At 51.8% G+C, this 25812-nt stretch overlaps 1 protein-coding gene across 1 annotated transcript; it reads right to left on the bottom strand.

Moving 5' to 3' along the window:
- Positions 1-210: 210 nt before the first annotated feature.
- On the bottom strand, positions 211-4404 carry LOC129329712 (polyisoprenoid diphosphate/phosphate phosphohydrolase PLPP6-like). The gene is given in 4 exon segments (XM_054979276.1): positions 211-1932; positions 3611-3754; positions 3757-4048; positions 4355-4404. Coding segments are annotated over 4 exon segments (810 nt in total). The 5' UTR covers positions 4361-4404; the 3' UTR covers positions 211-1564.
- Positions 4405-25812: the final 21408 nt, after the last annotated feature.

Raw genomic sequence — 25812 nt, 5'->3', positions numbered from 1 at the left:
ATGTTTGTAATTATTTTGTGCAAGTGTATGTAGTTTATTAAAACAGTATTGTTTGATATGTAGCTACTCATACAAGTTTTGCTAAGAGTAAACAAATCAGATTTCAAGTTTTTCCAACAGCACTAGCTTTTTGTGTCGATTCACAATGTTCAGAAGCTTTATCTTTCTACTCAGCAGGCATGAAATGCATTTCTTCCTTCCCTCCCTGGTATGCACAGAATTTCTGGGTTTGCTCTTTGATGCATGTAGACATAAGCAACTGTTGAGGTTACTTTCAGGGCCTTCCCTGTGTAAAGCAGATTGTGTTTTCAAATTACTTTTTCAATTCAATAGCATCTAAATAATCCAGAAGAGCAACTTCATAATTCAAGGGCTGTGGCTTCCACAGAAACGGACTGGTATTTCATTTCTATATAAATAGCTCCAAATTAGCTGGCAGTGATTTCGAAGTTTGATTAGAACTGCTCCACTAATCTACCTGCAGCACCCTAGAGTGCTTTAATTTATTTACAGCTTATTGGGTTGGATCCAGCAAGCTTTCTCACTCAGTTCACCTCCTTGCTACAGCTGACATCCCACATAGCTTTCACACAAGTAGATCTTATCACCATTCCCCCCCCCCCCACACACACACCAAGGTAGTCTTTTTGGAGGTCAAAGGGGACCCTCTTCCTTCTTTTTTCACCAGTAGAAAAACTGGTTGGATGACTTGGATCCAATCCATTATATATTTACCACTTCAGAGATATTGAGCAAATCCAGGAATTTTAAAATCTATCGGACAGGGAAATTATCTGGGATAATGAAATAATCAGCTAGACAGCCTTTTGCGGTAAGTGTAAATCTCCTTCTTCGCTTCGCTCCCCTGAAACTGCTCAGATACCAATTTTTTAATGGAAGCTCCGTTAGGAAGAACTGGAGTGACTGAAACTACTGGAGAAAGCAGACAACAGCCATATCCAAGTAAGACTGATCAGCAAACCAAAGCTTTAAAACTCAGAGGGTCCAGGAAAGTGCCCCGAAAATGAAAGTTCATCATGCATTCAAGTCAGACAGCCACACAATACAACATCATCTCAATTTCAAAAGCAAGCTATCGGCGCATACAGCACATGCAAACAGTTTACACGATTTCTACTGTACAAACATTGTATAAAAAAATGCCACCTGTCACTTCTGCAAGAGCCTACCGAGGTTTTGCTACAGGTGCGCTGTATATATGTCTGTTCGCAGGGATTGCTGCTGTCACAAATCCTCTGAAAAATAAGTATCATACAAGAGGCTAGTGATCTCCAGAGGTGGTTTGAAGTTCTAGTATTTTGACACCTGGAAAGTTTTACCGCTCGATAGTTTGTGCTGTTTTATGGATTAGTTGATGCCCATTCAGAGAACAATATGGCACCGATTAACTCTTGCAGGCCAAAGTAGCATACGTGCCCTTCAGAATGAATTTTGCTGGTCTTGCCCGTACACCTAGCTGAACAGATAAAGCTTGATGATTTTTTTTCACAGTTTTGTGTTACAAGCAGCCCAATGATGCTTGGACTTGCCCCATTAAGAATCGTCAACTCCACACCATGAAGAGAGCAGGAGCACTGATGGGTGACAGCCAGAAGTACTCTACCACACTGTACTGCATGTAGCCCATGACCAGCCCAAAGATCACATCAGTCACATTGTGCCTGCCCAGCATGACTCGGGAAATCCCCACAATGAAGGCCCAAAGGACCACTAGGACTCGCAGAGGGACAGCCAGGATAAGGTGGTGGAGAACAAACCGGCAAACCATGGCAGCTCTGGTTGCGTGGCCTGACGGGAAGGAATATTTGTCCACGGAGACTGTGGCGAACATATCCATCTTGTTGTGGGTCGGGCGCCGCCTTCTCACCAGTCCTTTCACTAGCGCCACCAAAACAAGATCAAGAACCAGAGCTGGGAGAACAATGAATAGAGACATTTTTAAGAGGAGGAACACTATAAACAACAAGTCTTAGAGATGTATATTGTCAACTTAAGCAGGGTTACACTCTTCTAAGTCCAGTGAAGTCAGTTGGCTTAGAAGCCATAACTCTGCTAAGGATGGTACCATAAGAAAAGTATTGTTGTCTGAACCATAAGCTGACACTCTTAAGGTGCAAGGAAGTTCTTGCCTATGAAAACTCAGGGTAGGGTATACTGATAAGCATTTAAGGATTTATTGTTACTATCACTGCTTTTTTTTTGGCATCAAGTCACAGCTGTCTTATGGCAACCTGTAGGGTTTTCAAAGCAAGAGATGAACAGGTGGTTTGCCATTGTGTAGCACCCATGGACTTCCTTGGTGTTCTCCCATCCAAGTACTACCCAGGGCTGACCCTGCTTAGTTTCTGAGCTCTAATGAGATCATGCTACCCTGGGCCATTCAGGCCAAATCTATATTCATTCAAACGGTCCCAGTTCTTCAACCACAAGAGAATTACAGGTTATGTTTGTAGCATCACCAAAGAATAAACCAAGGCCTAGATATTATTCTATTTATTTCCAGAATTTATATATTGCCTTTCTAGAAAATAGTTCGAGGCAGCTCACAAGGTTAAAAAAATACAAAAAATCATTTTTAAAAGGAAAACAAAAGAATAATTAACAAAACAATTTTTAAAAAACCAACCAGGGGCACAGAAATGGGCATAGGAACAGCATAAAACAATATTCAACGGGCTATAAATAATAAGACTGTCCTCAGGCAAGCAGCAGACCATAAAAACAGCTATGGAAACCCTCAATTAAGTGTCTGTGTAAACCTAAACGTTCTACCCCAATGCCTCAAGGAAAGTCAGGCAGCGGACAGGTAAGCCAGTGGAGAACATTCCAAACACAAAGTTCCACCCCTGAAAACGTCCTGTCCGTGGTTGCCATCAGCCTCACCTTTGCAGGCGGAGGGAGGGAAATCAGGGCTTGGGAAGATTTTAACTGGCAGGCTGGACTGGGTAGGAAGAGATGGTCCTTCAAGTACCTTGAACCATTAAGGGCTTAAAGAGAAGGACGAGCCAGATACTATCTGTCAAACCAAGCCCAATGCCCAGGATATTACATTATTTAAAAGGTAGACAGAGCAACTTCAGGACAAGCAGCATCACAAAAAAGTCAGTCTTACTCTCAAACAGCCCCATTTTCTAACCACATTTCCAGTCCATCAGCACTCGTTTGCTCCTTTGTGTAACACGCACTGATACTTTATCAAGCCTTTCTCCCTAGGAACATCCTTCATGACTAGTTCTACTTAACAGATAAAGCTTTACCCAGATTTATACATAAAGACCTTTCCAGCTCCCTAATGCCTCTACCAATTAATACGGCTGCAGTTCCAACAGCTTTTCAGTTACAGTCACATTACCACATAAAATAGGGTAGCTTTTAATGTGAGAAGGAAAACACTGCTACGAGAGATCCTTCCTACAGTCTGCACAGCAGGCCCAGGAGGTCAAGGAGGCAGAGTATCCACCAGACCCAATGACGACGGGGGTCAGTCGCTACAGAATCAACCGGCAGGAGGAAGCAAGCGAACCAGAAGGCATGTTAATAAGCAGGCTTTACTGGGTCAGAGAGCAGAGAGGGGAATGGAAGCGCTTACCAAAAAGCAGGTTGACCAGCACCTCACGGCCCGCTGAGCTCCCACTTCTGCAGAGCCCATACATGGTGCCCGCTAGCCAGGGGATACCATGTCCTGAGACCTCTATGACCTTCATGAGGGGGCGGGCGCTGCCCCAAGAAGATCCTCTCCTGCACACACCCCAAGCCGTTTGGAAGCCCAAAGGTCAATGGCCAACAAGGAGCGCAGGGCAATACCCATAAACGACGGGTTCAGTTTCATGCAGTCCTCTTCGGGGAGAGCCTGTTGGGTGGTGCTGGTGGCTGCTGAGTCCTTGCGCCGAGACGGGCTGTCTGGGCACCCCTGGCTCTTCTGATTCAGGAGCGACAACAACTCCAGCCTGTTGCCAGGAGCCCGTCTCTCGCGGCTACTCTTCGGGCTGTTCTTTGGACTGGGCATGGTGGCAATGGAGGCACTGATCTATGGGGAAAAGTAGGTAAGGTTGTCAAGGGAAGAAGCAGTTGAACCGATCGACTGGTACAATGCATCAAAGCTTTCGTCACAGATCTGAAAAGTACATCTGTTAATTACTTAAGTCATGATCTTGGTAGGACAGTTTCAAGTTCCAAAAACTGGACTGTCAGTTTCATTTTTCCCACAAATCACCCACTAGGGCTGTTTCAGACATACAGGAACTGAAATGGCCTTTCCACCCAAATAAGGACCCCAAAGTGTCAGTTTATCCAAGAGGAGGCTTGGGTTCAGGAGCCCATGCAAGCTACAAACCTGCATCTTTAGGGGAAGTGCAACTCCATCCAGAACGAGATCCTATTTCCTGAGTCAAACCTTCTCCCCACTAGTAGCATTTCCCTTTTGTTGGGATTAAGTTTCAGTCTGGTAGCCCTCATCCATTCCAAAAGTGCCTTCCGGGCACAATTTCTACAACCTTCCTGGAATCTGCTGGAAGAGCTAGATAGAGGTGATAAGAGCTGCATATTGGTGGCAACTCAGCCCGGTGAATAACTTCTCCCAGTGGCTTTAAGTTCATGTTGAAATAAAGAGAGGACAAGATGGAACCTTGCAGAACCCTATAGCCTGAAGTCCAAGAGGCAAAGCAGCAGTCCTCCAGCACTACACTCTGAAACTTACCTTCAAAGTAGAACTGAAACCACCACCGGACAGTGCCTCTCAACCCCAACCCCATGATCGATATCAAAAGCCACAAAGAGGCCCAGGAGATTTCACTGGGTTGCACTCCCCTGTTCATCTCCCAGAGCATCTCATCCACCAGGGTGACTAAAGCCGCTTCAGTCCCATAATCAGGCCTGAAACCAGACTGGAATGGATCTAAGCCAGAGGTTTTTTTCAGCTGGAATGTGGTGGAACAGAGTTCCGGCACCTCTTGAAAATGGTCACATGGCTGGTGGCCCCACCCCCTGATCTCCAGACACAGAGGAGCTTAGATTGCCCTCCACGCCATGCGGTGCGGAGGGCGATCTAAACTCCCCTCTGTCTGGAGATCGGGGGGCAGGGCCACCAGCCATGTGACCATTTTCTCCGAGGGCAACCCACTGAGGTCCACCACCTCTTTTCCCAGAAAAAAAGCCCTGATCTAAACAATCCACTTTATTCAGGAATTCCTGAAGTTGCCCAGCCACCACTCACTCAATCACCTTCCCCAAGAGTGGTACATTTGAGATTAAACAGTAATTACTCAACTCTGCTAGATCCAGAGTAGGTTTCTTTAGGAGTGGATACACCACTGCCTGCTTCAAGGCAGGGGCAACCATTCCTTCTCTCACGGAGGCATTTAATATCTCTCAGACCCAGTCCACCAGCTGTCTCCTCACCCCAGTCAGATCTAAGCAGCCAGGAGGGACAAAGTTCATACAAGTAGTTGACAGCTCTCTATCTTCCAAAAATTCTATCCACATCCCCTGAGTGAACAAGCTGAAATGTTATTTCACTGGACAAACTGGCACTCTGGGACTATCAGATCCTGTCACTACTAATGAAGAGTCTAACTCATGATAGATGTAAGAGATTTTATCTGCAAAGTACTTAGCAAAATGACTGCAACAGGCAGCAGGCCAGTCCACCTCCTCCTATAAGCCAGAACTCAATGGATGCAATGGTGGCACAGAATATTGTAGGCTTTAAAATGAGCTCTAGCCTGTGCCTTCTCAGAGTTGTGCCAAGTCTTCTTCCACTATCACTCTAGCTCAGTCCCTCAGTAAATTGTCTGGGCTCTTAGACCTGACAGAGGGCACCTAAGAGTGAACAGGTCAATTGCTCAGGTAATTGCCTCGTTCTGGAGGTCAACCAGGGCATCAACAAGAATGTGACCATATCAGCAGGAAAATTGCCTAATGCCATCTGAAAACCAATCGGATAAATCAGGCTACAGGGGCAGACCATCTTAATACACACATGCATAGCTCCAAGTTCACTATTCTCTTACACTATTTCTGAGAATTCTCTCCAGAGCGGAAGCTTTAATACCAAGCATAGTTTTATGTCAGGTGCAGTCCCCATGTAAGATGATACAATCTCACAAGTACATTCTACTACATTAATTTCTGCATGTTTGAATCGCCCTGTGAGCACGCAATCTAGAAGAGTCAGAGCATTATTTGCTTTGCAGACCTGATGACTATAATAAAAGACAGCTGTCCTTCTAAGTAATTTACAAATTCATTCATTTCATTTATTTGACTTCTCACCCACCCTCCCCACGAGGGCAGGTTACAACAGGGTATAAATACATTTAAAATCATAATAAAACCACATCATCATAACAGTCATAAAATACAGTAAAATACATCCTTTTTTAAAAAAATAAAAACTAACATATTTATTTATGTACATATGTGCCATCTAGTCACAGCCAACTTATGGCACCCCCAGTAAGCGGCTTTCAAGACAAATAAGAAGCAGAGGTGGTTTTGCCATTGCCTTCCTCTGCAGTCTTCCTTAGCAGCCAAGCTCTGACAAGATTGAAGTACACCATGCCACCTTCCCTCCCAACATATTCACTCAGGATCCTTCAAGAAGGGCCTTTGTGGTGATGTGAAAAACTCATACATGCTTGATAAACCTTCACTTTAACATATATATGAAGCATATTCCATCCCTAATACCTTTTATCAAAATGAAATCAAAGGTAAAATCAAAACGACAGGTTGGAGTAAATGTGACATGATAAATATTGCTGTGATTCTGGCAGCTTTTTCTTTTGGTGAGATTAACACTGCCAAAGAAGAGAGCTTAGTCAATCTGATGCACACAGTCTTGGGAGTAAGCACATTTGAATACAATGGGACTTAATTCTGAGCCGAAATGCATAAGACTGCACTGTCAGTTTAAAAAAAAAAACACTAACATGTATGTAACTCTGTGTGTGTCTGTTATGTGCCATTAAATCACTTCTGACGTGCGGAAATCCTATGTATGAAAGACCTCCAAAACTGCCTATCATTAACAGCCTTGCTCAGTATTGCCTTGGTGGCTCAGACAGAAGGACAATCTTAGTTCTGCATTCCAGCTCAGCAATCTCCCTTGCCATCTAGGTATCTCTAGGAACTGTAATGGCAAGGTATGATGGAGACAGTGGTAATTTAACTATCCGAGACAAGTCTCCTTGAGATAACCTACAAGTTTGGACTCAAGTTCCTGCTACATGTGTACTGTGCAGAGAAAAATTTTCAATATGTAAATAAAAAGAAGTATTAGGGACCCCCAAAGCTATATAGCACATGGAACTGGCAAGTTCTCCCCACCCTTGTTTAGGCTTTTTTAAAAAATCCCTTGCTTTCAAGGAAACACTGCGCAGAAGGAAATGTACGCCTGCTCTGCCCGGTTGTTCTCATGTACCATCCTGGAACAGCATACTGGAAGCGCAGCCAGGGCTTCCATCTGTGGTAACTACCCCCAACCAACCCCTGCACCTGTAGGACCTGGGGGAGGAAAAAGAGGTTTCACCGGTGGAAGAGAAGCTTCAGCCGCTGCCCCCTGGGTAGGCTTGCCAATCTCCAGGTGGTGGCTGTAGATCTCCTGGAATTACAACTGATCTCCAGACTACAGGGATCAGTTCCCTGGAGAAGATGGCAGCTTTTGAGGGGGGGGACTCTATGGCATTATACCCCAATGAGGCCCCTCCCCAACCCCCAACCCCCTTTTCCTGGCTCCACTTCCCAAATCCCCAGGAATTTCGCAACCTGGAGCTGGCAACCCTCCCTCCCCAGGCTTCTTTTTCCATATCGGAAATGTATCTCTTGCTCCTCCTATCAGTGGCTTGCAGGGCAGCTCTCCGGGTGACCTTGGAGCCATCATTCTCTCTCTTAGCCTAACCTACCTCACAGGGTTGTTGTGAGGATAAGAACTGAGGAGGGTAGCAGGATGTTGTAAGCCACTTTAGGTCCCAGCTGGGAAGAAAAGCAGGGGATAAATATATAAAGGAAGCAGAAATAGGGGGAGGGGTTCATTTACAAAAAGACAAAGGGGGGGCCGTCCCTTCTCCGCCTCCCAATAGAAATTCTTACGAATAAGGTAAGCTCTAGCTGCACCCCCCTCCCCTTTCTTCCTGCCTCCCCTTCATCTGCAGACGCTTAGAGATGCACATACCTGCCAAAGGGTGAGCAGCCGCCATGCGCATGCGCACACTTACTCCCCTTCCATGTTGCCCACCCTTTCCTCTCTCTCCTGCCCTGCTGTTACCTAGCAACCTCGTCGTGGGTTTTTTTTCCTCCCCATTCAGCCAAGCTTCCTCTTCCGCATCACGTGGCTTTCTTAAACCCGCCTATCACGTGACATTGTTCGGTCAATAAGAGCGAGGCTGTGAGGAAGGACTTTGAAGGGTGATATATGTCGGAGTGTGATTGACATTAAATGGAGGGTGGTCTTTAGACCTTAAAAACGTTTTTTTCCTGTCCTTGGAAGCCTTCACGTTGCTGTTGTTAAGGATCAGCAGCGCCCATTTAAAAAAAACCTTTGGATCGTAGAAGTCTGTTTTATAGGGGGATGTACTAAAACGAATGACAGGATTGCCCATTGGAAATAATGGGAGAGGCTTGAATGCCCGTAGGAAATAATGGGAAACTGGAATGCCCATTGACTTGCATAGGCTCCATTGAAACACATTAGAGCAAAAAAAGAGGTGCAAAGAAAACGTGGAATGGATTTTGAAGGAAAGTGTCTGGGCTCAGATAACCTGTTCTGGGACTGGATTGACAGGCCCCATGCTGGAATGACGGCCCCTGGGTGTGCCAGAAGGGCTCTGGGACTGGAATGACAGGCCCCTGACTGGAATAACGGCCCCTGGGTGTGCCAGAAGGGCCCTGGGACTGGAATGACAGGCCCCAGACTGGAATGACGGCCCCTGGGTGTGCCAGAAGGGCTCGGGGACTGGAATGACAGGCCCCATGCTGGAATGACGACCCCTGGGTGTGACAGAGGGGCTCAGGGACTGGAATGACAGGCCCCTGACAGGAATGACGGGCCCTGGGTGTGACAGAAGGACTCGGGGACTGGAATGACAGGCCCCTGACTGGAATGACGGCCCCTGGGTGGGCCAGAAGGGCTCTGGGACTGGAATGACAGGCCCCTGACTGGAATGACGACCCCCTGGGTGTGACAGATGGGCTCTGGGATTGGAATGACAGGCTCTATGCTGGAATGACGGACCCTGGGTGTGACAGAAGGGCTCTGGAACTGGAATGACAGGCCCCTGACTGGAATGACGGGCCCTGGGTGTGACAGAAGGGCTCGGGGACTGGAATAACAGGCCCCATGCTGGAATGACGGCCTCTGGGGGTGCCAGAAGGGCTCTGGAACTGGAATGACAGGCCCCTGACTGGAATGACGGCCCCTGGGTGTGACAGAAGGGCTCCGGGACTGGAATGACAGGCCCCTGACTGGAATGACGGCCCCTGGGTGTGACATATGGGCTCTGGGACTGGAATGACAGGCTCTATGCTGGAATGACGGGCCCTGGGTGTGCCAGAAGGGCTCTGGGACTCGAATGACAGGCTCTATGCTGGAATGACGGACCCTGGGTGTGACAGAAGGGCTCTGGGACTCGAATGATAGGCCCCATGCTGGAATGACGGCCTCTGGGGGTGCCGGAAGGGCTCTGGGACTGGAATGACAGGCCCCTGACAGGAATGATGGGCCCTGGGTGTGCCAGAAGGGCTCTGGGACTGGAATGACGGCCCCTGGGTGTGACAGAAGGGCTCAGGGACTGGAATGACAGGCCCCTGACAGGAACGACGGGCCCTGGGTGTGACAGAAGGGCTCCGGGACTGGAATGACAGGCCCCTGACAGGAATGATGGGCCCTGGGTGTGCCAGAAGGGCTCAGGGACTGGAATGACAGGCCCCTGACTGGAATAACGGCCCCTGGGTGTGCCAGAAGGGCTCTGGGACTGGAATGACAGGCCCGTGACTGGAATGATGGTCCCTGGGTGTGCCAGAAAGGCTCGGGGACTCGAATGACAGGCCCCTGACTGGAATGACGGGCCCTGGGTGTGACAGAAGGGCTTGGGGACTGGAATGACAGGCCCCATGCTGGAATGACGGCCTCTGGGGGTGCCGGAAGGGCTCTGGGACTGGAATGACAGGCCCCTGACTGGAATGACGGCCCCTGGGTGTGACAGAAGGGCTCAGGGACTGGAACGACAGGCCCCTGACAGGAATGACGGGCACTGGGTGTGACAGAAGGGCTCAGGGACTGGAATGACAGGCCCCTGACTGGAATGACGGGCCCTGGGTGTGCCAGAAGGGCTCTGGGACTGGAATGACAGGCCCCATGCTGGAATGACGACCCCTGGGTGTGCCAGAAGGGCAGAAACAACTGAGCAACAATATGGAAAGCATTCCAGAGTCAAGAAATTGTTTTTTTTCCCATTTCCTTGCAAGCTGTATAAGTGGGGAAGGGGGAAACAGTCCAAACTTAAAAAAAAACCAGTTTAATATGTCACTAGCAGTTTGTGCTACCCAGCAGTATTGAGGTTCGGGGGGGGGGACATTTTCTCTTGCTCCCAATAAAGACAGGCCCTTGATTTTGCACTTTTGTTCAACAGGCCCAAATGAGTTCACTTTCCACAGGGTCTCTCAGAGGCTGTACATATATCATGTTTTTTGATTTAGCATTTGGTATGAAAATTGCTTTCTTATTAATTTGAGTTCAATAGTTTTTGTTATCAACATTATATTGCCTTTTCAATGGGTGGTGGGTAGGGGGTGAAGTTTTGTTATTTTATGCTAGAAACAGAGCCCGTTGTGCAAATAAATACAATGGGCTCTAGAAAGCTGGGGCTGCGGAGGGCTGGTGGGAAGTTGTGGTTAGAAAGGGCTGGCAGGTGGGGGGCAAGGTGGGTCTGGGGAGAGGTGAGAAGCAGGAGGGGTCTGGGGAGGGATGGCAGGTACGGAGGCAATGGAGGTTTGGGGAGGGCTGAGAGGCAGGAGGGGTGTGGAGAGGAATGACAGGTAGGGAGGCAACAAGGTTTTGGGGAGGTCTGAGAGTCAGTTGGGGTGTGGAGAGGAAAGGCAGGTAGGGAGGCAATGGGTGTTTGGGAAGGGGTCAGAGGCAGGTGGGGTGTGGAAAGGAAATGCGTGGAGGGAGGCAATGGGTGTTTGGGAAGGGGTCAGAGGCAGGTGGGGGTGGGAAGAGTAATGGCAGTTAGGGAGGCAACGAGGTTTTGGGGAGGGCTGAGAGCCAGGTGGGGTGTGGAGGGGAAAGGCAGGTAGGGAGGCAATGGGGTTTTCGGGAGGGGTCAGAGGCAGGTGGGGTGTGGAAAGGAAAGGCAGGGAGGGAGGCAATGGGGGTTTGGATCGGAGAGCGGAGCGCCGTGGCTCCAGAGGCCTTGCAGGGCGGTGGCACTCCGCTCACGCCGCCTTTCCCCGGGCCCAAGGAGAGTGGAGAACTGCTGCCCTGCGAGGCCCCAGGAACCGTGTGCACTGCTCTCCTCGAACCCGGGTCGAGACACCGCAAGAGGAGCACCGCTGCCATGCAAGGCCCCGGGTCTTTGCAGAGTGGCGTGCCCGGCTCCGGCAGGGCTGACATGGCAGCGGGTGCTTTGCCCTCGTCCTGTCCCTGCCGAAAGCAGCGCGGTGCGGTTCTGGCAGGGGTCAGAGGGCAGCAGGCTTCTCTCCTGCCACGGCTCCCCTGAGGCTTTCTGACACGCCACCCTTGCTGCCCTTCCTGCGCCACCGCGGGAAGGGCTGAGAGGGGCACCGCTGTGGTGCAAGGGCTGAGCGGAGTGCTGCTGCCGTGCAAAGCCCCGGATCTTTGCAGAGTGGCACACCTGGCTCCGGCAGGGCTGACGCGGCAGCGAGCACTTCGCCCTCGCCCTGTCACCCCGTCCCTTCCGAAAGCGGTGCGGCTTGGCTCCAGCATGGATCAGAGGGTGGCGGGCTTCTCTCCCGCCGTTGCTCCCCCAGGGCTTGCCGACGCGCCGCCCTTCCCGTGCCGCTGCCACCGCCCTCCGAACGGGCTGTGAAACCTGCGGCATCGAGCGGCACCCTCCAGAAGCAGCCTGCCTGGTGCACTTACTGGTGCATCGGAAACCCGCTAAGGGAATTATAAAGTAGGACTAGCAACAAAGCCTGTTGTGAGGGGAAAAAACCAACAGGCTCTAGAAAGGGCAGGGCAGGCGGGGCAGGCATTTCCTCTTCCACCGCAACATGATCTGGTCAAGGGGAGGGCCGGGCAGCCGGGCCTGGCATTGCCCCCTCTGCAGCACCCCAATATGGGCAGGGGGAAGACAGGGTGGCTGGGCCTGGCATTGCTCCCTCCCCAGTGCTGACCAATCATGTTGGGAAAGGGCTGGGAGGCGGGACCGTCCATCCTGCCACCTCCTCACCCCAACTGGGCTGCAGAGGGTTTGGTAGGTGGACCCTTCCCTCCACCAGCCAATCCCAGGCCTGATTTGGACACCGCAGAGCCAGGAGCATCCCTGGGGGGCGGGAGAGAAGGGCCCTGGAGTGCTCCTGTGCACTGCAGCCACCCGATTCTGCCCAGAATTGGGCCACTGTGGAGACCAGGAGAGCTTCTGGGGAGGCAGAAAGGGCCCAGGAGCACTCCTAAGCCCTGCAGCAGGCTTATTTAGCCCTGATTCGAGCTGAACCGGGCAGCTGTGGACACTTGGAGTTCTATCTGTGTGGGGGGCAGAAATGGCCCTGGAGTACTCCGGTGCTCCACAGTGCGTCGATTTGGGACTGCTTTGGTCTGAAATCGCCCTACTGTGGTGCACAGGAGCATGCTGAACCATCAGAGAGTGTGCCCAGGGAGCGGCATTCCCCGTGCTTCCCCCAATTGGCCTGGCCCTGCAAGTGTATGGCAGATAGACCTGAGCTGTATGGGTCTGGAGGGCAGGTCAACTCACTGTGCAAAGCTATGGCAAGTAGACATGGCCTTGAGACATGCAGGGGCCAAGTAGCCATGGCAAATAGATCCGGCCTTCGGAAGTGCAATCAGATCTACCTGCTTTGCAATGCCATGGCGAATAGACCTGTCCTTCAGACATGTAGAAGCCAGGTCTGCCCCCCCGCCCCCACCGGGCCGTTCAATGCCATAGCAATTAGACCTGGCCTTCAGATGAGTAGAGGTCAGGTCTACCCACCAAACAAAGCCATGTTGAGTAGACCCAACCTTCGGATATGTGTGTTGGCCAGGTCTATCTGCCTGGCAAACCTGTAGCAGGTTGATCCAGAGGCCAGGTCCACTTACTGTGCAATATCATGGCAAGTAGACCTTGGTTCTGCACATCTGGCATGCAAGCTGCGTTACCAACTGTACACACAACCTCTCCATGCAGCAGATCGAGGCTTGGAGGTGGGAAACGGAGGTGGAGCTATAGAGATAGAGGGCAAGCAACACTCTCCACACCTGTGCCCTCTTCCCCACAGCAGACCGAGGCTTGGGCAGGATCCTTGGGAGGCGGAGCGCAGTTAAGCCAGGCATGCCCCAGGCCTCCTTGACCCAATCGTGTCTGCTGAGGGTGGAGCCGACAGCTCTGCAATGCCATGGAGAGTAGACCTGGCCTTCGGACATGCAGGGGCCAGGTGTTCTCCCCTTGCAATGCCATGGAAAGTAGACCTGACCATCAGAAGAGTGGAGGTCAGGTCTACTTACCAAAGTCTTGATGAGTAGAGCTGACCTTCAGAGGTGTACAAAGGCCAGGTCTATCTGCTCTGCAAAACAATAACAGGTAGGTCTGGCCTCTGCCACTTCGGAGGCCAGGTCTACTCCCTGTGCAAGGCCAAGGGAAGTAGACCTGGGCTCTGCAGGTCCATCATTCAATCCACATTACCTGCTGCCTTCTCCTCCTGCCTTCTCCTCCACTGCTGGGAGGAACCTTGGGAGGAGGATCACAGGGAAGCAAGGCTTGCCCCATAACTGCCGGCCCATAAATGCGCTGAGCAGATTTTGAAAAATATTCCTTGGGCATCAGCTGACAACTCATTACAGGGATCTTCACCGTGTGACCAAAGGGACACTGCACCCAGTCTTTGCTTGCTCACTCACCTGCTGCAGCAGTCATTTAGTGTCTGCACCCACCATGGTGTGTCAGAATCACAAACATGCCAGCAGGCTCCAAAGGGTCGCAAGTTTGGGGACCCATTTTTTTTTACTCTTGGATTTATAGTCTGTTATCACTGCAACCTGACCAAAAGTGGATTAGAACAAACTCAGTAAATAGATAAAACAGCAAAAGCATGCAACAAAATAAGACCATGAGTTTGTCAACTGTTAAGCTAAGGTATGAAATGGGTTTTTTCACAGAGAGACGTGCTCTGGGCCAGTGGTCGACAGAATTAGCAAAATTGAGCAAGGAATTTGAGTGGGGTGTGACACTTGAGGGAGACATGGAAGTCTGGATGGCTGTGGAAAACGCTGTGGGAGCAGGAAGGGAGAGAACAGAAGGATTTATGCCTGAAAATAGAAGAGGTGGCTGATATAGACTTCATGAAATTGTGATGAAACTGACCAGGCGAGAGGAAGGATAAAGATATAGGAGAATCTGAAACGATGATAGCTAAACAAATCCCTGGAATATAAATTGAAATGTTAAGTGTTAGATTCCAGTCTTGGTGACTTCAGTTGGAGACAACTATCTCCATAAGAAACCATTATTCTAGTCATGGGCATGCCATTTCAGCCACAGAACAATTCTACAATTTTTAGAGATCATTAGTCCATACAGGGATGATTCAATTAGCTCCCACAAAGCTTCCACCACACCAGGGGCTTTCAGGGCAATGATGGGACTGAAATTCAACTGCAAAACCACATCTCTCACACCCATAGACCACTATTCCAGTCGAGGGTCAGTCATTCCAGTCCCAGAGCCCTTCTGGCACACCTAGCGGCCATCAGTCCATTCAGGGGCCTGTCATTCTGGTCTCAGAGCTTTTCTGCCACACCCAGGGGCCGTCATTCTAGCATGGGGCCTGTCATTCCAGTCCCCGAGCCCTTCTGTTGCCAAGTAGGCCCCCTCCCCTGCTTTAAGGCCTGCCATGAACTGTGTTAAAGTTTCCTGCATTGCTGTTTTATTGCTACACAAAGATTGCCTTGCACGTGTGTGTTCTGATACACGTGTCAGTTTCCTGCCTGCGTGTCAATTGCCTTGCTGCTGCTATAGACTGTGTAGTTTACTGACTCCATGTTTGGTTAACTGCACAAAAGGACTCTCTTTCTGGGCAGCCCTGCCCTGACCTGTATCTGGACTTCCCAGTGTGTGTTTGGACTGTGTTACAAGTGTGCCCCGTGCCTGTTCCCTGCCTTGGACTGTGTTTTAAAGTGCTGTTCCCCCTGCCTCCATGGAAGCCTGCCTCATATGGGCCCAAGCCGCTGCTAGCAGCCGGGCACCTGCCGGGAAAACCTCCAGCGAGCCTGGCTAGGCGCTCCCTGGTCAGTTCCCGCCTGGAGCCTCCCGCGGGCCAGTCCCCGAGCTTGCCCTCGCTACCGGGCAGCCTGCAAACCAGCCTCAGCTATGCCCAGCCGGCGTCCATGTTCTCCAGCAGCCAGAAGACCCTGGGAAGAAGACTGCTTTGGGAAGCCATTTCGGCGAAGCGGGCACACCACGTCCGCAGCGAGAGCACCTCGCCCCGCTCAGCATATTTTAGGAGCCGCCCCGGAGAAGAACTAAGTGCTGACCATCCCAAGCACTTAGAGAATGCATCTCAAAGAAACCTCCGCATTCCAGAAGCTGATGACATCAGGACAAGCCCTGTCCGCTGGAACATCCTTTCAGCCCACTTGGATTTCCCCCTCCCTCTTTTGTCCCCTCTTCCTGAGGTGTCACTTATCACGATCTGATTACCAAAGTGGCCCATCCAAGCCATTCAGTAGCCCATTAGAACCTTTGTTTTAATCTGTGAGAACCACCAAGTACAGCACCAGCCCCAGGGTACGTTTTGGGGTATTTAAGCTGGTCTCCCAGACCACTCGGTGCTTAGGCCATTTCCTATCCAGAACCCCTTGCTGTCCGTCTGTGGTCCCAGTGCTGGCATTGGGCCACCCTCGCTGCTGTGTCTCTACTTCGCTCCAGGATTGTGAGTATTTCCCTTATCATCGTTGGGAACCAGCTAATGCGAAAGTCTCTGTATTTCCTACTCTGTATTTCTTAGATCTTGTGTGTTCTTTGTATGCTTGTGCAAGTTTAGGCTTACGCCACACTAAATACACGTGTCTGGAACCTATTTGTAGTCTGCCTCTTTTTCACTAGAGTGTCTGGGATCGGGACCTCCGTAGACATAGGTTAAGATCCGCGCTAATTTTAAGTTACAGACTGCTATAGCTAATCTCCCCCTTATAATAAAAAGCAGTTCTGGTAACAGTTTACTGGTGGAGAATGCGGGCATAACCCAGTTCGTGTGAATACACGTGAGTCGACACGCGTGTTTTCAGCGAACTGACGTAGAGGAAAATTTTCCAGACCTCAGTGCAAGGAGCGCAATTTGGCTCAGGGAATTAAAAGTGTGAGTGTGTGTGGCTCTAGTGAGCATTTCTATCTTGTGGGTTGGCTTTTCCCCCTTTCCTCCTTCAGCCAGCTTTGGACTACTTGCCTTTTGTGGTGCACCGCGAGGCCCTCCAGCCGTTATAACCGGTGTACTGTGGGTGAGGACCTCTGAACTGGTGAAGTTCCTGGCCACCTTCCGGGCCGCCTAAACGCGTCTATGTGGGTGGGATCCCAGAAGTAGGCTCTAGATATATATGCATATATACATCCTGAAGCAGCACATATAAAATTCTCTTCCGCCCTCCCCCGTCTCTCCTAAGTCCGTCCAAACCCCCGTTCCTGCCAGCACTTAGGCTTCAATCCCCGCTCCGGAGGAAACGTGAAGGGATCGATAGTCAGTCCGTTTGTTTAGTTTAGCTTTGGGAATCTAAAGCCAGGTTTCTGAAGCCCCGCGGCAGCCTGCTGCACCGTGCTTAAGAGTTTTAAGGTAGACTCTTGAGCGCTTTTCGCTTGAGAGTTTTAAGGAAGACTCCTGGGCGCACCCCGCTTGAGAGTTAGTAGGACTCTTGGGCGCATTTTTGCTTGGGAGTTGTTAGAACTCTTGAGCGCACCTCGCTTGGGAGTACCGTAGTTTTACTCCTGGGCACTTTCGCTTGGGGACTTGCAGAGGCAGTCCTTGAGCGCTTTAGTCTTTTGGTCTTGGCTTGGAGACAGTTTAACCGTTTGTCTCTGAGCACGAGGCCTGGGGACCTTTTGAGTTTACTTCTTGGGCAGAGAGCTTGAGAGCATTGTAGCTTCTAAGCAGAGGCTTGGGAGCATTTCTGGTTGCCTGAGCAGAGGCTTAGGAGACCCCTTAGTTGCAGTTTCCGGGCAGAGGCTTGGAGACACTTTTTGGTTTTCCGAGTATAGGCTTGGGAGACCCCCTGAGCTTTGGCTTCCGAGCAGAGGCTTGGGAGCACTGAGCATTCTTTTTGGTTCTTGGGCTTAGAGAGCTTGAGAGCACCTTCTGAGCCAGTAAGCTTTCCTGGTCCCGTGGCTTGTAGGCAAGCTTGAAACGGGAATAGGAATTTTCCCCTCTCCCCCGGAGGAGAAGGATTGAGTGTAGAACCCTTAAAAATACCCTGGTGTACCTAAAAGTAGGACCTTAAAACCACCCCTGGTAAAAACCTGTGTAGAACCCAGTTAAAAATCCTTGAGAACCGGAGGGAAGGATAAACCTCCCAAAGGAACATAGAGAGGAAAAGTTGTTAAACACCCCTAAGAATCCAGTGTAAGAATCCTCGAGGACCCGAAGGAAAATAACCTCCGAACGGCCCCTAGACGGGAAAAACTTATAGGGAACTTTAATCGCCCCATCCGTGGTGTCGCTGATCCACTCTTTAACCGCCCCGAGATCAGCCTTAAACGAAAGTAAAATGTACCGGGCAGCCCCCACCGTGCCCCGCCTGGAGAAGTGGCTAGTTAAGAAGGGAGATTGCCCTTGGGAAGCCGGTTCCTTCAAGGGACCCGACCCACTCCAGATAGTTAGAAGTGCCTTCCAGGATTTCTGTGAGAAGGAGAAACCTAGGTCAAGCAAAAAAGACAGATATGGAGCTTGGGCACTTTTCACCGCCCTACAGGACAGCGTGTCCCTAATTAATAAGCTACAGGCAGCCCAAGAAGAACAGGAACAGGAGATAGAACAATTAAGGAAGGAGAAGAAAGAGTACGAGGAAAAGGCAGCCGAGTGGCGTTCGGAACGTGTTAATTTCATGCTGGAGAAGCAGGGACTAACCACTGCCCTCCAAGACGCCCAGCACAAGGCTGAAGTAGCCACCGCTCGTGCCAACATGGCTGAGCACGCAGTAATTGAAGGACAGGAGAAGATTGCCAAATTAACCCATGCTGCCCAGTTCATGGCAGAGCAGAAAGTTGCAAAGATAGCCGCAGCAGACCACTCCGCTTGTAAGAGGGAGCTAGAGGCCCTAAAGCAGCACCTAGGGATGCAGCAGGCCGTAATCTCCGCCGTGCATCCCGCAGCCCTCTTGGCCCTCCCCGAAGATAGTACTGACAGCTGGTCATCCCCTTCGTCCCAGCCCGAGGAAGCCCCACAGCCCCTCCTCCCGATAGCTACCAAGGAGATCGTTTCCACAGACGAGGATGGCAGAAAGACGGACTGGATAGTTAAAGAAACCCGCAACTGGAGGCCCGACGAACTCCAAGCCATAGCGGACCGCATGGGACCCCTGAACCGGGACTCAGCTATACAATGGTTCGCACACGTGACCATGTCCCAGCCCTCTGCCAGTGGCTCCGATGTAGCTCAGCTGGCTCGCCATTGTGCCAGCCCCGAAATAGTCACCTCTCTTAACGCATATATTTCTAACCGGAGACTAGCCACTCGCAGTCAGTATGGTGCCATGAAGGAATTGTGCGCCTTCCTCTGGCCTACCAAGAGCTTGAAAGCCTTATACATAGCAGAGTCTCAAAAACCCGGAGAGGACCCAGAGGCATATTTGGCCAGAAAGCAGCTCCTAGCCGAACTAGCAGACGAAGTAGATTTAGACTTGAGCGACATGCCTGACTTCGATGACTTAGAGTTTAGGAGAGCAGTCATAGATGGGCTCAACAGCACCACTCGCCTGGCCCTGGCAGGAGTCGAACCCGGGAGCATTACATGGGGAGAGCTGGAATCCCGCATCAGGAGCATTGCTGGCCTGTTGCGAGAGACCGGAGCGATCCGCCATGTGAAGTCCCCGGCCTCTCGTAGGAAGGAGAGCGAACCGATTAGTGCAGTCACTTACGCCAATCATGGCCCCCACTCTCAGTACCGACCGCAGGGACGCAACTCATACTCGGAGGCAAGGGGAGGAATCCTGAGGGGAAGGAGCAGCAGTTTTAACCGGGGAAGAGGGCCAAGGGACTACCGTCCGGGAGTTTCCTTCGCACCCACCCCGAGTTACGGTTCCTCCTCCCAACAGGGACCCCACGAGCCCCGACCGCAAGATGCGCCCCTAGCCCCTTCCCATTCTCGAGCATCGCACCCGTACAACCATCAAGTCTACCCACCCCCAGATCAGTCTAATGCTTGGGGAGCACCGCAGGGTGACCACGAGGGCTACAAGGACTGCGGCAGCACGCCCCAGTCCAGGGACCCCCTCCGTTGGGAACTTTGGATGCGCCTCAAAAACATCGGAGCGAACATGGAGCTATTCGATGGAAAGCCCACGTCCGTTCTGATGAAGGCGATTATGGAGTGGGAAGATCAGCAACAGCCCCCAGTGCCCCCGACAGCGCCCCCCTTACCGCCCAACCTTCCCTTTCCAGGTCCCCCGATAGCTGCGGTCCGGGAACGCCCGAGCCCCAACAACCCCTTTAGAGGAAGCGCCGCTTCCACCGACCAGAGCGCAGGATCAGAATAGGGTCGCCCTGAGTCCCAGTCTCCTTCCATGGGCATAGTTGCCAAACTAAAGCCGGACACATGGGGGAGACCGACAGTAAAGGCAGGGATCGGGACTCCCGGGGAAAAGAAGAAGCCTGCCACCCTCCTCATAGATACCGGAGCTTCACTTAATATACTCCGGCCCACCCTAGTCACAAAGGGAACTCAGACCTCTACTACCATGCAGCTCGCCGGCTTTGGAGGCGGCATGCAGGAATCCACGGTCTGGCAAGATATCCCCCTCTCCGTTGGGAGCCTGGCCACCCGGATTTCAGCATGCGCAAACCGGGGAGAAGATGATGGACTTTTGGGGATGCCGTTCTTCCGAGCCGAGGGACTGACCATTGACTTAGCGAACGGGCTCCTGTGGCGCATCCCGGGAGGCCCAGACTTTGTCAATGCAGTCCATCGATGTGCAGCCCTTAAAGCCCCTCTGCCTCTCGCCCCCATCACAGGAGACCCCTGGGTTCAGGACTTTCCCGAAGTTTGGGTGACAGACAAAGCCGAGTGCGGGATAGTGAAGGGCGCCTGCGTCCTGATTGAAGGAAAGGACCCCCCTCCCCAGAGACAGTACAAGTACCCAGCCGAAGCCGAGGCAGGGATAGCCAAGACCATTGAAGGACTCCTTGAGTGGGACGTCATACTCCCGATGCAGTCCATCTGCAACGCCCCATTGTGGCCAGTTCTGAAAGCAGATGGAGTGACCTGGAGAATGACGGTCGACTTCCGTGCCCTGAATGCCACCACCCCTCCAGTTGCCCCGGTTGTGGCCAAGTACAACGAGATCCTGACGGCCATTGCCGCTGGGTCCCGGTTCTACTCGGTCATAGACCTGGCCAACGCTTTCCACTCCACCCGGTTGCATGAGTCTTGCTGGTACAAATTCGCGTTCACTTTCCGCGGCCAGCAATACGCATTCAAGCGGACACCCCAGGGTTTCCACTCCAGCCCCAGTATTTGTCATGCCCATGTAGTTCAGATGTGGGAACGCCTCCAACCCTCCTCGAGGCCCCATGTTCTGAGCTACGTGGATGACATTTTAGTCCACGCCCCTACGGAAGAACTAGCCCGCCAAATCACCAGGGAAGTCCTGGAACTCCTCCGCGAAACTGGGTTCAAGGCAAGCAGGGAAAAGGCTCAATTGGTTCAGACCAGTGTTAAGTACCTGGGTCTGACCCTGGGACCCGAGGGTCGCACCCCGGACGCCCAGCGAATGGAGGTCATTTCCAAGCTGCCTGCACCCACCGACGTCCCCTCCCTTAGAGCCCTTCTAGGAACCTTTAACTTTTCCCGAGACTTCATCGAGTCCTTTGCAGACAAGGCTCGCCCCCTTTATGCTCTCCTTAAGAAGAACACTCCCTGGGAGTGGGGACCGGATCAACAGACAGCCTTAGCCGAACTGAAGCGCAGCCTAGCCGCAGCCCCAGCCCTAGCCCATCCAGATGTTACCCAGCCATTCTTTATTCAGTTAGCCGTGTCAGACAAGAGCATTGGAGCTACGCTCACCCAGCAGCAAGCGGGAGCCGCTAGAGTAGTAGCCTATGCCTCTCGCAATCTAACTCCAGTGGAGACCAAGTTCAGCCCATGCGAAAAGACTTGCCTTGCTCTAGTTTGGAGTCTGACCCACTGGGAATTTATCATAGGAGGCTCACGCACAATAGTTCAAACCACTCACACGCCCCTCAAATATATTCTGTCTGGCAAAATACAAGATGGACAAGTGTCAAACGCTCGCATAGCACAGTGGACCCTGGCCCTGGTTAACCGCGGAGTAGAGTTTAAAAAGGAAGCCACTGAGCCACCAGCCCCCTATGGCCTGTTAGTAACTGGGACCGAGCACGAGTGCCCCCTGGACCCGCCACCGCAGGTTGTTTGGCCAGTCACTTGGGGAGTCCCGCTAGAGGAAGCCCGACTGAACGGCTTCACATGCTGGTTCTGCGACGGCTCCTCCTTTCACGTTGGAGGCTCCCCTCGGACAGGCTACGGCGCCGTGCGAGTGAGCGACGCATGCACTCTAAAGGGTCCAGCCCGCCCCCATTCCAGCCAAGCGGCTGAGGTGCAAGCGCTTCTGGCAGTGCTTGAGTTTGAGCCCCCAGAAAGCCCACTTGCCATTTACACAGACTCGGATTGGACGGCCAAAGCCGCCACGGTCTGGCTCCCGGTATGGCAAAATCAGGGGTGGAGAGCTAGTGATGGGAAACCCGTAGCCCACCTACAGCTATGGCAGCAAGTAGCCGCGCTCCTTCAGTCCCGCACAGGCCCAACGCAGGTTACCCATGTTAAAGGACACCAAAAGACAAACTCAGAGACCGCTTATTGGAATGACCAGGCAGACCTCGCAGCCAAGGCGGCCGCCACGGAGAATGCTCCCTTACCGGAACCAGCCACCGATTGTCCCCTCCACCCTGTCACCACCCGGGCACAAGCCCGCAGCCAGGCTCAGGGAACCGCAGGAACACTAGACCTAGCACAACTGCAGATATCTGACCCAGAAGTAGCTGATCTCCTAGCCGCAGGAAGAGATCAGACAGGAAGACTAATGATCCGAGAAGAGGAAGGCATAGTTTGGGCAGTAGATGCAGCCGGTGAACGCCACTGGGTAGTGCCACTGGAAGTCAGGGCCGACCTGATTCAGTTTGTCCACGAGCAGGGACACCGAGGCAAGGATCTGACTCTGGAGAGGGTCAAAGAGGTTGGTTGGTGGCCTAGCATGCGTACCGAAGTAGCGCAATGGGTAGACAACTGTCTGTCCTGCGCTATGGTCAATGCAGACCCCACCGGACCTAGAGCTCCCCTCCAGCATCAGAGAATTGACGGACCCTGGGCTCGCATCCAGATTGATTTTATCGGCCCCCTTCCCCCCACTCCTCACGGCAACCGCTACTGTCTCACTGTCATAGACCCCTTTAGCAAATGGGTCGAAGCATTTCCCTGTAAGCGCAACAATGCAGCCACCACAGCCAAGCTACTGTTTAATAACGTATTTTCAAGATGGGGCACTGTGCGAGTCATGGATTCCGATTTGGGCTCACACTTCATTGGAGAAGTAACCCAGGAACTTTGCAAGGCATTAGGCATCCAACAACGCTTTCACATAGCCGGCCATCCCCAGGCTTCCGGCGCCATAGAAAGAACCAACCGGACCCTCAAGGAGGCTCTCCGCAAGATGGTTCGCTCCTCCGGGAGAGACTGGGATGAAAAACTCCCCATAATTCTAATGGCCATCAGAGGCACCACCGCAGTTCACGGACTCACGCCCCATATGGTCATGACAGGACGGAAAATGCAGCTCCCAGAAGCCTTCTGGCTAGACACGCAGCTCCCTTCTGATATGCAGCCCGTAGTAATTAATGACGCCTGGGTTCAGGACCTCATCTCATCCATACACGCCGTCCACATGCAAGTGGCCCAGAAGTTAGGCACAGCCCAGAAGGATATGGACCGCAAACTAGGATGGGTCAGGAACCCCAGGCAGTGGGAGGAAGGACAGCTCGTTTTATATAGGAAGTTCTCGCAAAAGGCGCATTCACTAGCCGCCAAATGGCAAGGCCCCGTCCCAATCACGAAAAGAGTCTCTCCAGCCGTCTATCAGGTAGCTATCCAGAGGAAGACAGGAGGCCCTTGGCTAAAATACTTCCATGCCTCTCAATTAAAGGAATGGAAAGGGAAGCCGCTCCAAACCGCCCCGCCTGTGTATGATCCTGGGGGAACAGCCGCCAGCCCAGCCCCCCTCTGCCCAGTGATTCGCCAGATATCCCTTCACCCTGGGCCTGAGATACCCTGTGTCCCCTTAGACCAGACCTTTGTAGCTCTTGTATAAAAAGAAATGGCAGAATATATATATATATAAGTTAAGAGTTTTTTCCAGTTCTATTCTTTAACTTCACCAGGCGGGCCCCACAGTTGGGACCCTAGGGGGAAACACGGCAACCAAAGCCAAATAGGACCACCACCGAGAGTGATTCTTAATTGGATTTTGAGCCGCATGTTCGGAAAAAATTGCACAGGCAAAAGAGATTTGCTGTGTGTGAAAGTGTTTGGAGAGGCTTTAGCCAAAAGGTGAATACATTCTTTCGAACATAGTGGAACCACCAAAAAAGGTGATCCCTGTATTCGAAAATATATCACCCGCCGTGCTGGTGAAGATCCCGCATCTACGTAGATTCGGGGTCTCACCTGCCAGACCCACGCTTTCACATGATGGTCGGCTTTGGCTTTGAGGGCCGTGCCTCCCCTGAAGGAAACCCCCGTCCAGCCCGTCAACCCCCTCTTTTACTAATGCTCATATTCGTCATGGTGAGTTGCTATACGGCGCCACCACTTAGTACGCTTTAGTGCAAAGGTAAAAGACCCGCCAGTATTTTGTAAATATGTGCCCTCTGGAATATGTTATTGAGGTGCGTTCGCTACGCACAAGGGGCAGCGTGCCTCATTTACATAACCAGGATCCCCTGCGCCAAGATGACCCCCGAATAACCCAGACCCAGCGGCGCCGAAAGATTTTCGCCGCCTCCGCCGCTTTTCGATAAACGCTGCCGAGCACCTTCGGCTCCACTTCGGCCCTTTCCGCCAGTAGCCGCCAACCCCGCCCAATGTAGTCTTTTCCCTTGCCCGTACCGTATAAGGGAAAAGAAGGGGGGGAGACATATTGAAGTTTTAATGAAGCCATGCCAGGCCTCCCAAGTAAGGGCAACCTAAAAGTACCCCACACCCATGCTTCGTGCCCCGTGTATTTTTCTTTTTGCGCTCAGTGTATTTTTCTTTTTCGCCCGCCCAGTGTACCTTTCTTTTTTTTTTTAACCAGAAAACGGGGCCCCCGAGGGAGTCCCTCCAAAAATTGGTTGTCCTGCAAATATATGACGAAGGCCTATTTCTGAAAATTAAAGCGAGGGCCCCCGTCTGCAGCAACCCTTATAGTTAATGGAAACCGCTCTCTAGTTTCTTTTCCTTTTAAAACGGCAAGGCCAGGCCGAGCCAGACTGATAGCTCTCAGCCCGCAAGATAAGAGCAGCCCGCCGCCAAGCAAGGGGCACCTGAAGGCCACATAGTCTAGGCACCCAGGGACCCCTGGGGCGAGTTTGCATAACCCCGCCTAACGCACAGCCGACCGTTGCTCGACGTAAAGACGTCCCCCCTGAAATATGCATGCTATAGGAAGAAGCCCCCGCACAGGAGTTCCCCAGAGCAACAAGCTGGAAGGCTCGCTTAGTGCCCCTGGGACTTCTCGTTCGAACCCCGCTTAACATACAGTGCTGGCAGAAATACGCCCTCTTTTTCCCCCGCTTTACTTTATTTTATTTTGCTGCAACAAACTCAGGGAACCTGTACTTATATCCACAGGTCTCCCCAGGATATTTCCGCCACAGAAAGGAAAGGAAGGCCAGGAGATGAGGCACCTGGCTACTTTGTGTTTGCTCATGCTGGCAGGCACCCTAATAGAGGGACGCCCGTCCAAATTAATGCCCTACCCCCACTGGAGATGTATCAATACCCTGGCAGAAAATGAAATGATGGTCTGCAAGGTTGTGCAGCAGAGCAATATTACCACCCCTACGGATCGCACAAACTTCCGCAGTTGTGAAGAGCAGTGGATCCGACCCCCTGAGCTTGTTATTTTATGTGTGGAAGTAAAAACTATGTCCCAGGAACTAGTATGCTACTCGCCTACTGACACAGTGTCACCACTTGCTCCAATCCCATGTATGTTCCTTCCCCGTATCAGGCCAGCCCCCACCGCAGTCCCGGTGGTAGACAAATATACCACCCCTGCCAACTTAGAAACCTCGCCATTTGTCCCTGAGGCTTTCGGACCGTACTGTGAAGTTATTCTAGTGTCGGCCGCAGTATGGAAGGCAGGAGACC

The sequence above is a fragment of the Eublepharis macularius genome, chromosome 5 (genome assembly GCF_028583425.1).
Source record: "Eublepharis macularius isolate TG4126 chromosome 5, MPM_Emac_v1.0, whole genome shotgun sequence".
Classification (NCBI taxonomy): domain Eukaryota; kingdom Metazoa; phylum Chordata; class Lepidosauria; order Squamata; family Eublepharidae; genus Eublepharis; species Eublepharis macularius.
This window is presented reverse-complemented; position numbering and strand designations above follow the sequence as displayed.